Source organism: Zea mays, chromosome 1 (assembly GCF_902167145.1).
Source record: "Zea mays cultivar B73 chromosome 1, Zm-B73-REFERENCE-NAM-5.0, whole genome shotgun sequence".
In the NCBI taxonomy this organism is placed as follows: Eukaryota; Viridiplantae; Streptophyta; class Magnoliopsida; order Poales; family Poaceae; genus Zea; species Zea mays.
This window is the reverse complement of record NC_050096.1, coordinates 40,462,423-40,477,583: the sequence shown is the minus strand read 5'-3', so window position 1 is coordinate 40,477,583 and position 15,161 is coordinate 40,462,423. Positions and strand designations below refer to the sequence as shown.

At 45.8% G+C, this 15,161-nt stretch overlaps 2 protein-coding genes across 2 annotated transcripts; both read right to left on the bottom strand.

Moving 5' to 3' along the window:
* Nucleotides 1-4,157: 4,157 nt before the first annotated feature.
* On the bottom strand, nt 4,158-10,836 carry LOC111590587 (vegetative cell wall protein gp1-like). Its single transcript, XM_023301386.2, has 4 exons — nt 10,792-10,836; nt 8,631-9,038; nt 8,271-8,326; nt 4,158-4,510 (listed from the first exon to the last, which is right to left on the bottom strand). The coding sequence occupies exons 1-4, from the start codon at nt 10,834-10,836 to the stop codon at nt 4,483-4,485; spliced, it is 537 nt and encodes a 178-aa protein (XP_023157154.2). The 3' UTR covers nt 4,158-4,482.
* Nucleotides 10,837-10,878: 42 nt separating this feature from the next.
* Nucleotides 10,879-14,210, bottom strand: LOC103634426 (probable protein phosphatase 2C 31). Its single transcript, XM_008655952.4, has 4 exons — nt 12,492-14,210; nt 12,127-12,240; nt 11,446-11,710; nt 10,879-11,333 (listed from the first exon to the last, which is right to left on the bottom strand). The coding sequence occupies exons 1-4, from the start codon at nt 13,866-13,868 to the stop codon at nt 11,218-11,220; spliced, it is 1,872 nt and encodes a 623-aa protein (XP_008654174.1). The 5' UTR covers nt 13,869-14,210; the 3' UTR covers nt 10,879-11,217.
* Nucleotides 14,211-15,161: the final 951 nt, after the last annotated feature.

Below are 15,161 nucleotides of genomic sequence, written 5' to 3'. Positions count from 1 at the left end.
AACTCCGCTCCGCCCGACCCCATGGCTCGGACTCCACCCTAGCCTTAGCCGACGGTCTCTGCCTCGCCCGAACCAGGGGCTCGGACTCGACCTCGGCCACGGAAGACAGACTCGACCTCGGCTTCGGAGGAGCTTCCACATCACCCAACTTAGGGCGCAGACCAGCCACGTCAACAGGAGGCGCCATCATCACCCTACCCCGAGCTGACTCGGGCCACGGGGAACAAGACCGGCGTCCCATCTGGCTCGCTCCGCCAGATAGGCAATGATGGCGCCCCGCATACTCTGTGACGACGACGGCTCTCAGCCCCCTTACGAAAGCAAGAGGACGTCAGCAAGGACTCAACAGCTCCGACAGCTGTCCCTCCACCAGGCTCCAGCACTCCTCTGACGGCCACGACACCACACCAGCTGGGTGCCAAAATCTCTCCGGCTGCCACAACGGCATGTACTTAGGGTGCTAGCTCTCCTCCGCTAGACACGTAGCACTCTGCTACACCCCCCATTGTACACCTGGATCCTCTCCTTACGCCTATAAAAGGAAGGACCAGGGCCCTCTTAGAGAGGGTTGGTCGCGCGGGGACGAGGACGAGACAGGCGCTCGCTTGAAGCCGCTCGCTCCCTCTCCCGCGTGGACGCTTGTAACCCCCTACTGCAAGCGCACCCGACCTGGGCACGGGACGAACACGAAGGCCGTGGGATTCCCACCTCTCTCACGCCTGTCTCCGGCCGCCTCACTTCCCCCTTCGCGCTCGGCCTCGCGTCGACCCATCTGGGCTGGGGCACGCGGCGACATTCACTCGTCGGCTTAGGGACCCCCCGGTCTCGAAACGCCGACTGATATGACAGACAATCATTTTTAACAATTCAATAGCATAATTAATCAAATTTATTTCCAATTCACCATTATATACAATTAAAAACTTAATAAAATAATTATTACGTGTCTTTGAGCTACGACCAAGGGCACTAGATCTTGGAAGGGCCAGCCGTCGGCCAGCCGCCATCTGAGTTGCGGCCTATGGGACTTGAAAGGGAGCACGAGGCACAACACATGAAGCTAGGAAGCCTAGAAGGGGCAGCCAACAGTGGGAATTGGGAGCATTAGAGGTGTGGTTCATGGAGTTAAGGTTTGCTCTTTGTTGTGTAATAAGGCAAAAAACAAACTATGCATCGATTTCAGATATCCAATGTATAAGGCACGAGTGGGAGGTAATATCCTAATTTGCGCCCGCCCGACTTCGGGTCGAATATGGATTTGACCCACGGGTCAAAAAATGTATCCATACCCGGCTCCATTGCATCGAATATTCGATGGATATCCAAATACACGAGTCAAATTACCATCCCTATCGACTAGTTGATCCATCGACTTGTCCCACTCGCGTGTGTCAATCATGCGGGCAGAAGTGCAGGAAAGAGGCAGGCGAACCACACTCTTTTATGAATTGTTTTCTTTGCAATATTGGGGAATATATGGATCATGTTACTTTGTTTAGATTTAATTGGGGATTAGAGGATATCTATTTAGTTTCCATAGTAGATTGCTTACAACATGGACCAAAAGCAAATTTGAATTCCTTAGGGCTTGTTCGATTAGAGGTGAATTGAGAGAGATTGTGGGATTATTTTTCCTCCTATACAAGAGGGGATTTAATCCGCTTCAATCTCTATTAATCCACGTGAAACCGAACAAGGTCTTATAGAGTTTGAGTGTCATGGGCTTGCGCGTTTGTAAGCCAAACACGATTAAAGATAAATGTAGTGAGGCCCCATGCAAATAATAATAATAATAATAATAATAATAATAATAACAACAAAAACAACAATAATAATAGTTATAATAATGTTATTAATATTATAGTAGGTATAGATATAGATAGGATATAGATGTGAAGATATAGATTGGGATAGGAAACATGATTATAATAAGGAAATTTTTGTTGGTACACACCGCTCTAAGGAATTGGCTCTTCAACACCACAATTCTGTGTATTTATTAAGTACCTAATATGGATAGATATAGAAGATATAGATAGTGATAGAAAATATAATTATAATAAGGAAAATTTTGCTGACACACATCATTCTTCGATAAAACTAGCTCTTCCACACCACTTTGCAGGTACCAATAAAAAAGTTGCCAAGTACCTTTAAAAAGTGTTGTCTTACTCTAGACACCTTATATATTATTTTATTCATTTTAGTGGATCCAAAAAGTGGCAAAATATCGATTATGCCAATGTTGGTTCTTGTTCTCGAATGCTATATATCAAGAACAGAGCAACACAATTGTTAATGATTAAAGATCTTCGTCCTTCGAAGTATTATCTCCTTTGGGATATAATGATCTTCAGACAAAGGTCATGAAGGGCATACCTTCATCATATCAATGAATGAATATAAATAAAGTTACATGAAACACAAAAGAACATGAATAATCATTACAGATCATTAGATTATTTATATTCTCATTTTATAAACATGGATAAACATCAATGATATTGATATTATATTAATACCTTTGGCTTGCCAGAAGATAAAAATGCGAGAAAATTACAGAAGGTAAATATCAATGGATAAACATGGATAAACATGGATAAACATGATATTATTTATATTCTTATTTTATAAACATGGATAAACATGGATAAACATGAATATCAATGGATAAACATGGATAATCATTACAGAAGGTAAATAAAGTACGATCTTACTGTTTATCTATTTATAGGCACGGTACGCAGCCTGGACAAAATTACATCCATGTCCCTGACATTTACTCTTAATCATAAAGCAAACTATCAAGGGCAAAGTAGTCTTTTCCCCTTTAGGTCGGTTTCATCTTCCACCTTCGTCATCGTATTAAGCCGAAGCTCCTTTAACCACAATTTCAGCGTCCGTTGGTTTTGCCTTTGGGTTGTATCTTCATATCACACATACTTTCGCTAGAAAGAGAACCTTCATCCCAAAGCCGAAGCCTTTTATAACAGTCTATGTTACACTGAAAACATATGGTTAGTCACGTTTTTTAGGACCTTCGGAAAAGGAAGGCCCCCAATAGTCCTCTTCTTCGACCTACAACTGCTGATACCATGCTCAACAGAGCGTGCATGTGGTCGTGCAAAATACTGTTTTGTACTGTAGACTACACTGTTTACAGAGTGTAGTTAGAAATAGGGGTGAGATAGAAGATGGGATATGGAGGCTCCTCAAGATTGCATCACTGAATATTTGTCGTAACACGTTAACCGACCATGGAGAAGAAGCCACTATCGCTCGCGATTAGAATATGAGCACGCTCCCTTACAATGCAAACCCACTTTCCATCGAATAGGTCGTCGCAGTAGCTAATGCGAAGACGGAGCCACTTGTCCACATCCACTACTGCATCGGTTGTAGCGGTCGAAACCTCGCCGACCTAAAGCCTCCCATACGTAGCCACTAGCACGATGGCTAATCAGTAGAGCAAGGCGGTAACAACACAACCACTATCACACCCAACCTCGTGAACTTAGCATTTTTCAGCCACCCGTCGCAGTAGGCGTTTAATGGGTGAGCCAACAACATTGTCCCCGCCTGCCTCCATAGATGAAGAGGTTGAAACTGAAATCATGTGGTAAGAGTGGGATGAGCGTTGTCTAACTTACCACATTTTGTCATGTCTAAGGTTAGACTAGTTTGACTAGCTTAGACATGTGTTTGGTTTGTACTTTGTAGCCACAGTTGTGGAAAGATTTTTTTGCGGCATAAGTCTTACTCGACTTGTAAAAGTGTTGCAAGGTTTATTTAGGCTTGTCAAAATATGGCAAAGAATTTGAACGTCTATCCTTAAGCAAGTGTGGCAAAAAATATATGGCATCTTAGGTATACAAACAAATAGATCCTCTCTCTTGCCTTGGATGGTCCTTGCATGGCGTGTCGGTAATTGGCATACCCACTAGACCATTAGAGGAGGAGGATGGTGTGGGGCTAGAACTAGAATGAGCGATACGACCTATAATATATGGAACCAGTAGTTTTACTCATCTCATATCCTATTGCAAACTCCACTATATTAACAGACAATCTACATATCAAACAATATTTTACACATGCTATAAGTACGATCTACTGGCCACAACTTAAAGAGAATGATTGAAAATGGAGCGAGCGAGTTGGTTGTTAATTACTTTGCTTCCTCGTCCACAGGGTTTTTAGATAATGGAAACAAAGTTTCGGCTTCGTCCCCTACAAGGAGGGTACAACCAGGCTTACAAACTGACCACAAAAGGACCAGCACACGCAACAACCTAGAGTGTAGTCTTACAACACAAACATGAACATGACATTTAACAAAAAGGCTAGCATCCTCATAACACAATCCTGATCGTGAAACTCCAACCAAAACAAGAGAAAAATTACATAGACGTTGCTTCGATCCGTCAACACGTCTCCTTGATTATTTCCTTGTCTTCATACTTCTACAAATGTCCCTAGAACCTAAGCCAATGGGTCGCCGAAACAAAACCTACAAATAAGTAACCATCGGGGTTTAGTCAAACACTAAGTTATTCCGACTTATCTAGATAGCCCAAAACAAAGTTGCAACACCTGTAATAATCAGATTTTTAACTGTGAGAGAGACCCCATGTAACCAGGACCCAAAATACGTTTCATTAATCTTAGGGTACTTAAATTGAAACAACACCCTAAAAGTCTCCAAAAGAATCTAGCGTAATGACATGTAAAAAACAGATGTTGTATAGATTCATTCGAGTAACAGAACACACATTTTTTACTTCCATGTCAATTATGCTTAGCTAGATTTTCTTTTGTGAGACCACACCTCTAATGAGATACCACATAAAGATCTTAATTTTTAGAGCTATTTTTAACTTCTATAGAGGTTTGAAATAGAAAACTTTAGCATTATTAATAAGGGCAACAACTAATATGCAATCATGTCTTATGTGCAAGCGTGCACACGAGGTTTCTGGTTCGTTAGATTATGATCCAACCATGTATCACATTTAACACTTAAACCCTTCCACCACTAGCTCATGTAGATTTATAGAAAAGCCCCTAACAAACCACGATCATGTCTACAATTAGATCATGATCTAACAAAATAAGATGCTTGCTTGCACGCTTGCATATAAGGTCTGATTGCATATTAGTTGTTGCTATTAATAAGAGCCTTGTACATGGAACATATCGTAAAAAGCCCCAAGGCTGGCAAATTATGTTTGAACTCATCTCTCTCACTAGATAGATTAGTATGAACAATACTTGAGACCAATCTATTCCAACATATTAGAGCATTTCTAAGTGATCCTTAACCTAGTCCTAATCCTTATTTAAAAAATGAAAAAATGTCTCCAACAGTTATATGTAGCGTTCTAAGACTGTCTTCAGCAACGTCCACTATATCTTCTTCTTCTGTAACAACATCCTCTAAATCACGTCCTCTATACGCAATTACCTATATTAGAAACATTTTTTATTTTTTGTACATACGTATTTGTCACTCTTAAATGTATTGTCCATATTTTAGTTTTGTTAAACCGGTTGTTTAAAGTATTTAAATAGATAGAGGAGAGGAGAGAGAAACTATATATATAGAAGATCTAGTAGCGTTCTTTAAATATAGATGTTTGTTTAAAGGACGCTGCTAAAGAGAGTAGATGATGTGAATCTTCTCTACAATTTAGGGTAGACCATTTAGAGGGTCTCTTGGAGCCGGTCCAAAACTCTCGCAGGCGAAAAACAACATGTCCCTACACAAAGTTCCACAGCTGCCTATGCGTGCTTTTCCCTTTCGCGCCACTACCGGTCACCTTCCTAACTCGATTTCGCGCGCATCACTGCGCCACGATCTCGGTCTTGCTGGTGCCACCGCGTTGGGCTCCCCTACCTTCGGCCTGCTGTCACCGGCGCCCGATGGCTCCATCTTCGACAGTATGGAACATATGGCGCCGACGCGGTCGTGAGCCGAGGCACACGACTTGAGCTGCTGGTGGATGTGGCCCACCGGGAACTACAAACAAAACATGCCAGTACAAATCAAACTGACATTCGAAGGAAGAAGCCCCAAATCTGAAGTTTTCTAGAACAGCGCAAGACAGAGAAGCGAAGAACCCAAGAGAGGACGCGAAGAAAGGAAGCGACAGGGTACCTATAGGCCGGCGCAGTCACTCGGATTAGCGCCGGTGTGCTGCAAGGCTGAGGAGATCGACAGCTGGAGGGGCCCTGCTGCGTTTGGAGATATTCTCTCGTCCTTGTTCAGTGTGGGGAGCCGGAGAGCCGTCTTTTTTTTGCAATTTAGCCCTTTTCGGGTTTTATTTTCACAAATACGCACTTTCCAGTTTCATTTCCAAAAATGGACCCATAGGTCGGCGTCGTCAATATTGGTGTCGAGCTATAACGTGTCGTCACCAATTATTTTGGCAACTAGATGTAAGCATCGACGCCAACATGGACCTGACGTGACAGCAGGCAGACGCCATCACCCTTGGCGCCGAGGTAGGCGCCAAGATCTGTGGCGCCTACCTTGGTGCATGGATCTTGGCGCCGACCTAAGTGGCTATAAATATCTCGCTTTGACCGTCAGTTCTTTGTACTCATATCTCTTCTTCCAAACGACAAACATCAACCTAAATCAGCGACTTGGATCCATTGTAACTCTGTATCAAGGTAATCTCCCTCCTTTTTCCTCTTTTGTTATGTTCGATTAATAAGGTTAGGGTTTGGGAATCAGTTTTAGAATCATTTCTGATCGTCATATTATCGATTTGTAGGATGTCTAGGCGCGATAAATCTGCTAAACAAAGGTAAGTGTTGTATAAAATATAATAACTAATATTTCTGAGTCTTATAAAACTTATCGAAATTTAGGAAGGGTTCTTTGACCGGAACTGCCTTCGACCCGCTGCCTTTGCCAATGGGTGTTCTAGTGCCTATGTGTTTTTATGGTGATCCTTGCAAGGTTGACAAGTTTGAGGATGATGATACCTATTGATAGAGGTATTGGATGTGTGCTAACTATGTATTTGAGCCAACGATTGTTCAGCGCTGGATGAATTTAATGGTGAGAATAATTTTTTAATTAGTTTACAATTTTCATACGAAGTGATGCATGTTTTGTTTTTGTACTAATCATTGCATGTTTTGTAGACTCCTCCACCGCTCTGTGATTTTGAGCAGTGAATTGACACAGAAATCTCCCAAAACGACAAGAAGTGGTTGGAAAATCTTAAAAAGTGGGATGCAGTGGACAAAGTGAGGATAGAAAAAGACGAGATGAGCTTGCGACCGAGCAACAACAGGTAGAAGAGTAGAAAATGAGGCGTGTTGCTGAATGCAGGGAGAAGAAGGAGAAGAAGCTTGAGCGTGCATGCCGTGCAAAGGACGCAATGGAGGAGAACCCTGATGCTTTTCGCAAGGGAAAATGGCCCCATTGCACTCAGTAGTCTAGTTGATTCTATGATGTTATGTAGTAATGAACTTCTTATTATGTATTCCATATTCCATAAAACTCAATTAATGCTGGTATGATTATTTAGTCTCAAACAATGTTATGTAGTAACGAACTTTTTATTATAGATTCAAATTAGGCACTAAAAGCAATTGATGAAGAAGGCTTAAAGCAATTGATACAGAGAATCAACAAACACTTAAAGCAATTGATACAAAAGAGTTTTCTAGTAGTGCTCCCACATTCCAAATTGTGTGGACCCTTCTCCACAGTATTCTGCCATTGTTGTTGTCTGTTGTGGCTACGGTGGAGGAGGTGGTGGACCACCATTCTTTGACAATGGCAGCAACAATATAGATCTGGGCATACTTGCACCTAGGAACCATCTCCATTGTTGTTGTCTCCCCCTTCCTCCTAGTTTATGTTCCTTACTTCCCTCTCTATATCAAATATCCTATTATGTATTAGGATATATATTCCGCATGCAGAAAAATAGGACGAGGATCTACCCACCGAGTGAACCCACAATTCTCCTGGACCAAAGAATGTTGTGTAAATGTTTAGAGTTAGTTTTACTTAACAACAAAAACATATAGAACAAATGATTAGAATTAATATTTAGATATGCATAAGGACATCTGAAGAAACATCGGCCTCCATCAATCCCCCCTAGACGAACATCTGCACCAAGCAATCCTCACCATGCATGCACTTCGACCAACTAATAATGATTTACCCTCTAAATCTAAGTACTTACTATTACCGAATTAGTAATAATAAATAACTACAAACTATTGAACATAAAGAGCTATACCTAAGGTGACGGTGGAGTAAGGCTGGTGCTGTCGGCGCTGTCAGACGACCTCCTCTCTACAAAGAATGCAACATAATACTAAGTAAAAAAATTCGGTAGCACCTCCCCTGCACATGGAGGTTACTAAAACCAACAATTTCACGTCACTTTCAATAAAAACATCACGTTAATCACGATTCAACGTCGTCATTTCACAATAACAAAATCACTACTAATCTTACTAACTACATTACTCACAGTAATTTAACTAACTACATTACTTACTACGATTACTAACTACATTAGTTACTAACTAATATAGTAACTAACTAATGTACTAACTAATGTAATAACTAAAAAGTTACTAGGACATTTGCATACCGAACGAGGACGGAGCGGCGACGAGGGAGGCGCTGCGGGGGAGGGAGGTGACGGTGGAGGGCAACGGTGGAGGGCAACGGTGGAGGGAGGACTACGGGGGAGGGCGGCGGCGCGCGCGCAGCGGGAGATGGGGCCGGTGCGCATGCACGGCAGCGGCGCGGGAGGACGACAGCGATGGAGGGCGGCGCGCGCGCACGACGGCGGCGCGGGAGGGCAGATGGTGGAGAGAGGAGCGGGGGAGGTAGGCGGCGGGGTAGGGCGGCACGTGGGAGGGAGGCGACGGTGGAGGACGACTGTGGAGGGAGGTGGCGGTGGAGGCCGGCGTGGGGGAGGGAGGCAGCGGGGTAGGGACAACGAGAGAATGAGAGGAGGCAAGTGGCTCCGTACTAAGGGGGTTGGCGCCGACTCCTGGCCATGTCACCGTCTACGGGGTGCCACGTAAGGCGCTCTAGGCGCCAAAATAATTGGCGCCGACACTTTATAGCTCGACACCAATAGTGTCGGCACCGATCTAAGGGTCTATTTTTTTAAAATAAAACTAAAAAGGACATATTTGTAAATATAAATCCGAAAGGGCTAAATTGCAAAAAACCCAGAGCCGGAGAAACACCACGCAGGAAGGTTTCACGGCGCCAAAAAAAAACATCACGTGCAATGATGCCTCGCAGATACGATATTCTGGGCCTTATTAATTATGTTTGTGATAATATATTAGGAGTTGTTGGAGTACTAGTATTTACTTTTGGGTTATCTTGGAGATGCTTTTAGGTTATTATGGAAAGAGATGTTTAGAGGAATTCTATTAAACATATTCGCCACCGTATCATTTTTTTTACGAACCATATTATATAAGCACGAAAATTTCAATATTAGAGGTTGGTTACCAATCCAAGTGTCCTCGTCCGCAGGGTTGGCCGCACCGTAGGGGAGCGTGTCCCTGTAGGGAGTGTTCGGTTGCGTCTAAATCGAAAGGGATTGGAGAGAATTAAATCCCTTCTATTTAATCTTCCCTAATCAACTTCAATCTAGATGCAACCGAACAAAGCCCTAGTAAGATTAGGCGGATTGGATTGTAACGCTAGGTGATCTTAAACATTTTGTTTCCTCTTGAATTCATTCCACTGATGGGCTCCTGTGGCAATGCACTTGCACAGATCTAGTTCATTAAATCCAGATACATAATTTTGATTAGATGTAGGTACAAAGCAACTCATACTTAGGGTGTGTTTGGTTTGACTTTTGTCTTTAGCTTTTGTCCCGTAAAAGCCAAACCAAAGGGCTAGATCTAGGAAGTAGCTTTTTTTGAAAAGCTGACTTTTTTGCATTGCAAATCTGAAAGCACCTCTAGACCTGCTTTTAGTGGTTTTCGTATGGAACTGTGAAAATATATATTGAAGAACGTTTAACGGATTTTAGTGGTTTCCACTAAACAATTTTTAGCTTTTTAACAGCTCAGTTCACAACAGTTTTTTCCACAGCTCACAGCTCACAGTAACTTTTTTCACAGCCACAACTCAACCAAACGGACCCTTAATCCTTCTCAATTTCTCATAAACTCTTACCCGTGCAAGAATGCCGCCTGAGAATGCCGTGTGATAGTCTGATAGACAAGTCAGTGTACGCTGTTATACTTGGATCATGATCATATAAAAATACTTAGATCATGTGTTCGACTTTACTAGTTTTCTAAAACAAAGTTTACGAATTATTTGGCTATAAGAAATGAAAAGGATCGTAATACTAGCAAAACTTGGGGAAAGAGGGGACTTGGATTCGATTGTCAGTCACACTCGTTTAACACGTGAGTTTCTCCAGTGGCTCGTTATGGTTTTACCTCCGAACAGTATGATTGGGTTCAGATAGCATTTGACGCAGTCGAACTGTACGTTGATTCGTTAATGAATCATTGACGGATAACTTATTTAATCTATCTTTTTGCGAAAGCCACGAACAGATGTTTCTTTTGCACTGAAGAAACCTGTGATGGCTCTGTTAGCCTGCGTCTGCGTGACGTACTAGGCTGCATCTGACAACGATGTTTGGTCACAGTTTTTCCCCATTCGTTCAGAAGACACGAAACTACGAACCAAACCAGGATCTATCGTTCGAAGGACGCTTGGCTTTAATCTTCTACAATGTTTTGTCTATAGGAACAACTGACTTTAATCTGAAACGAACAGCCGCCGAAATGAATGTCGCAGAACATGTCCGATTCCTAGGCTGAGACTGAGAGCAATAGACACAGCAGTTACTACTTACTAAATGCAGATACTAACCACTTCTTCTTTTGATGCGAAACCCCTAATTACATACTAATACTGCATTTTCTTTTCTTCTTTTCTTTGCTATTAGAGTTCGTCTTGCGGAACTATGTACAACAGTTTCGGCAAGAACGAACATGGCTCTAGTATATGGTATAAGGTAAACCAAAAACGATAGCCGGACACTGAAGGCAGCTCATGGCAGCGCCGTGCCCTCGCCCTTGAGACTGTCGACCATCGCCTCCTCATTCCATCTCTCCTCCTCATCTGACCTACGAGGACGCCTTGGACCTCTGAAAACCACGTCAGACTCAGACACGACACACCTAGACAGACGACCTCCAGATCCGCCCCTCGAACGAGATGACGATGATGGAGACGTCGTCGTGGTAGTGCCTCCTCGCGCCGCGCGGGATGTCCAGCAGCTGGCGCGTCTCCATGCCTGCAGCGCAACAAAATGAGAACGAATTCGTCAGGCCTGATCGTGCTGCACTGTACAAGGTGGAGGCCGGGGGTCCATATATGCGTGCTCATGGACGGGTTGGGTCGCTCACCGGCCTTCCTCGCGGCGCGGTTGACGAGCTCCCCGACGAGGTGCTGCGCGGGGTCGCCGTCGGGCTCCGCGGCGGTGAACGCCTCCACCTGGTCCACCACCTCCTTGTTGGTGAAGAACTGGTAGAGCCCGTCGGAGGACAGCACCAGGAACTTGTCCTGCGAGCCGATGCGGTGGTGGCACAGCGACGGCGCGCAGGTCACGTACGGGTCAGTGCCGACGTAGTTGATCTTGAAGGCTTCCAGAAGCCTGCTGTTCCACTTGGGCTGCCAGCCAGAGAGAAGACGAACGTCGATAGAACCATCATCAGGTTTGCAGATTGACCTTGGAGCCAATTTGGGTTGGGACCACGAGACACACACACACACAGTACGGGGTGGGGAAGAATCGTCGGAACTAGTAGAAGCTACTACGCTACTCCTACAGTCCTGCTCCACCAAGCCACTGTTGGACGGCCACTAATCAGCCATGATTTGGAGCATAGGGCCTACAAGATTGGTCCTCGGCTCCTCGCAGTTCTCTAGTCCTAGACTGCGACAGCACAATGCACAGAGCATGTTCACAAGAACTGCACGCCTTAAACGCTAATTATGCACAAGGAACTGCAGAAGCCTGACCGACAACAGAAATGTACTTGAGCATGCGCACTGAAAACGAAATGGTAGAAGAACCCAAGTTTTACCTGCTTCAGGTAGGCGACCCCGAACGCTCTGGTGACGTTGATCTTCCCCTTGACCCGACCATTGACTATCGCGTTCCGATCATTCAGATGCTGGCCTTTGATCCTCGTCACCTCCTGCATCATCCCAAAATTCGGACAAGAACGGCTCGGTGAACCCAAAACTCAATCATGGAACGGGTTTACAGTTTTTCCCGTTCATGAACAGTAGTGTCTCTCGTAGTCAAAAGTTCCTTTTTTTTCCCTTAACGATGAGATGATGAGATGTGACAAGAATATACGAGGATGAATTCTTGTTCCGAAGTCAGTCTAATTGAAGTTGTGAACAGGAGAGGAGCAGAGGAGCAGAGGAGGGAAAGATGGCGTACCTCCTGGACCGCGGTGCTGTGCTCTGGGGTGAGCTGCACGGCCTGCAGGCCGTCCATGTCGTGCGCCTCCAGCTCGCGCATGATCTCCACCTTGAACTGCTGCAGGTCCTGCGACGCCTTGCCGAGGACGTTCTTCAGGTCGGGCTCCGGCCTCCGCGCCAGCACGGCGCGGCTGTCCCCGACGTTCATCACGTAAACGTCCGTGCCCTTCATCACCATCACCAGCACGCAGGACCCCATCAGCCCCAGCTCCGGGCTCTCGGCCGCGCGTTCCTCCGCCGCCGCGAAGAACGCCTCCTCCGTCTTCTTCAGTGCCCGCGCCAGCGCCCTCAGGACGTCGCGGTGCACTGGCGTGGCGCTGTTGCCTGGCATGGGCACTTCCGTCCGTCTGCGCTTAGCCTCCGCGCCGTCCCCGTCGGCCTGAGCAATACAGAGGCGTTCGGCATTGCCTGCGCCCGCTTCTTGCTCACCGCACCTGGCGCTGTCGCCTGCTTGGATGCCGTCCCAGAGCAAGCCTTTGAGCTCGTTGTGCACGGCGACGTAGAGGTTGGCGAAGAGGTAATCGGTCGCGTCGGGGCCGTTGAACCCGTCGTAAATTCCGACGAACACCCAGCCGTGCTCCTCGGACACCGCGACGTGGAAGCGGTCCTCGCCGGCCATGCCCTGAGCCCACTCCACATTGCTGTTCGGCGGCGAGCGGTAGTCCCCATCGCTGAAGGAGAACTTTATCGGATCAGCAGGTTCCTGTGGCCGGCGGCCATAGCGCGGCGACCCGAGCCAGAGTTTGGAGGCGGTCCTGACGAAGAACCGTAGCAGGGATCGCTCATCCCGGAGTCGGGAGCGCGCGGCGCGGCGCTCAGCGATGAGCTGAGAAACGCTCGGATGGAGGAGCCCCGCGGACGACGAGGAGATGGACAAGGAGTGGTCGAGCGGCCCTGACATGAATGGGCGGTCTGAGGGCGTGCCGGAGATCGTGGACGTGGAGCCGGATGTCTCGGAGAACCGGCCGGACGTGAACTGGACCGGCCCGGACATGGAAAGTCTAGGCGGCGCCGCCTGGAGAGGAATGGCAGAGAAGGACCGCGAGCTCTCGAAGGTGCACGCGGTCGACGGCGGCCACGTCAGCTCGTTAAAAAGGCGGAACGACGGCATCGACGCCGACGTCGCCGGATTGGCGCTGATGGCGGCGCCGGACAGAGAGAAGAACGACGACTCCGACGACGTCGCGGCAGACGTCTGGGGCTGGTCGAAGGCGGCGCCCGATGGCACGTAGGTGAAGGAGTGACCATGGCTGTCGTCCGGGAGCGGGTCAGACGCGACGGCGGCGGCGTACGAGTCACCGGAGAAGCATGGGTTCTTGGTGATGCCATTGCCCATTTTGTTTCCTTGGGCTTTGGATTTTGGGGATCGGCGAGTGGAGGGGATGGAAGAGTTGACCTTTTGGGAAAGGGAGGGTAAAGGAGAAGATCGTTTGTTTATGGGAGTTGACTATAGTTGGAGTCGAGCGATGCGACGAGGGGCAGGCCCACCTTCGAGTGAATGGTGGCGCTCTTGCTTGGGGTACCCAAAACTAAAACGACAAGGTTTTTTTTCTATATACTCTTTCCAATTCTCATGAAGGACTTGTAGTTGTAGACAACCAAAGACAATGAGGGCAGCTCTCACAACAGTATCCAATTCTTATGGAAGGGTTTTCTGAGGCACTGAAGGCTTTAGGATGAATCGAAGAAGTTTTGGTTCTCGCTTTATATAGGACTGGGCCGAGGGGGAGGGTGAAGAGCGGCGAAGCAACAAGCACACTCAACAAATCTTTGCGGTTGGATTAAAATTAATGTCAGCATATCTTGAAGATACGGTGTACGCATATCTAGATGCTAGCCGCAGACATATCAGTTTAACTTTTGAAACTTAGTATACGACAAAGTGGGTATACAAATTGAGCGGTGTGTATTTTTATGGATGGTTAACGTGAGATATGCAACAACGCTTTCCTGATTTTATAGATATCATCTTTATAAAATATAGTATAGTTTAATATGTTGTACGCATTAAAGTGGGTTGCGTAGCCCTTTGAATAAACTTTCTGAAAGTTCAAGATCATTGAAATTGGAGTTTGGATGAAAAAGTTATGGTCGTTCTAAGTCGAGTTGAAAAGTCTTGTTCAGAAATTCTAAACAACTCTAATTTTCTAACCTTTGTTTTCTAGAGTTATTTTCGTCCACTTTCAAAAATTCCGGACCCCACAGAGGCGAGGTGAATGGAATTTTTTAGGTCAGAGTGTGCATGCGTGTATTGAACATATTGATCAATCATTAGGGTGGGCTTGAGCCGCTCTAGATTTTCTGAGGGTACTGGGCCAAAAATTCTAAGGTGACACCTAAAAAGCCCGTAAAGGCTTAGTTTTTTGCTCTATCTATAAATAGAGAGGGTGGTTGGGCTGGTTTTAAAGTAGAACACCTTGGGGATGTGTTGCCCAAGTGTTGTGCTTAGTCTTAGGCCCATACACTTATATGGTTGCTAGAGAACACATCCAAGTGTGTGTGAGAGAGTGATTCCTAGTATGTTGCATTAAGAGATTGCATCAAGTGGCACTAGGTGATCGAGTTGCAAGCTGGTGGTGCTTGTTACTCTTGGAGGTTGCCACCTCCTAGATGACTTGTGGATCCATGA

Bases quoted from the DNA above. Each gene is read 5' to 3' on its own strand.
- LOC103634426 (XM_008655952.4), bottom strand. From the start codon at position 13,868: ATGGGCAATGGCATCACCAAGAACCCATGCTTCTCCGGTGACTCGTAC. The intron at 12,241-12,491 runs GTACGCCATCTT...GGGATGATGCAG, and splicing joins ACAGCACCGCGGTCCAGGAG to GAGGTGACGAGGATCAAAGG. The intron at 11,334-11,445 runs GTGAGCGACCCA...GTTGCGCTGCAG, and splicing joins CCGCGCCGCGAGGAAGGCCG to GCATGGAGACGCGCCAGCTG.
- LOC111590587 (XM_023301386.2), bottom strand. From the start codon at position 10,836: ATGTTCTGCGACATTCATTTCGGCGGCTGTTCGTTTCAGATTAAA. The intron at 8,327-8,630 runs GTATGCAAATGT...CATTCTTTGTAG, and splicing joins CGCCGCTCCGTCCTCGTTCG to AGAGGAGGTCGTCTGACAGC. The intron at 4,511-8,270 runs GTATAGCTCTTT...ACTTATTTGTAG, and splicing joins TTACTCCACCGTCACCTTAG to GTTTTGTTTCGGCGACCCAT.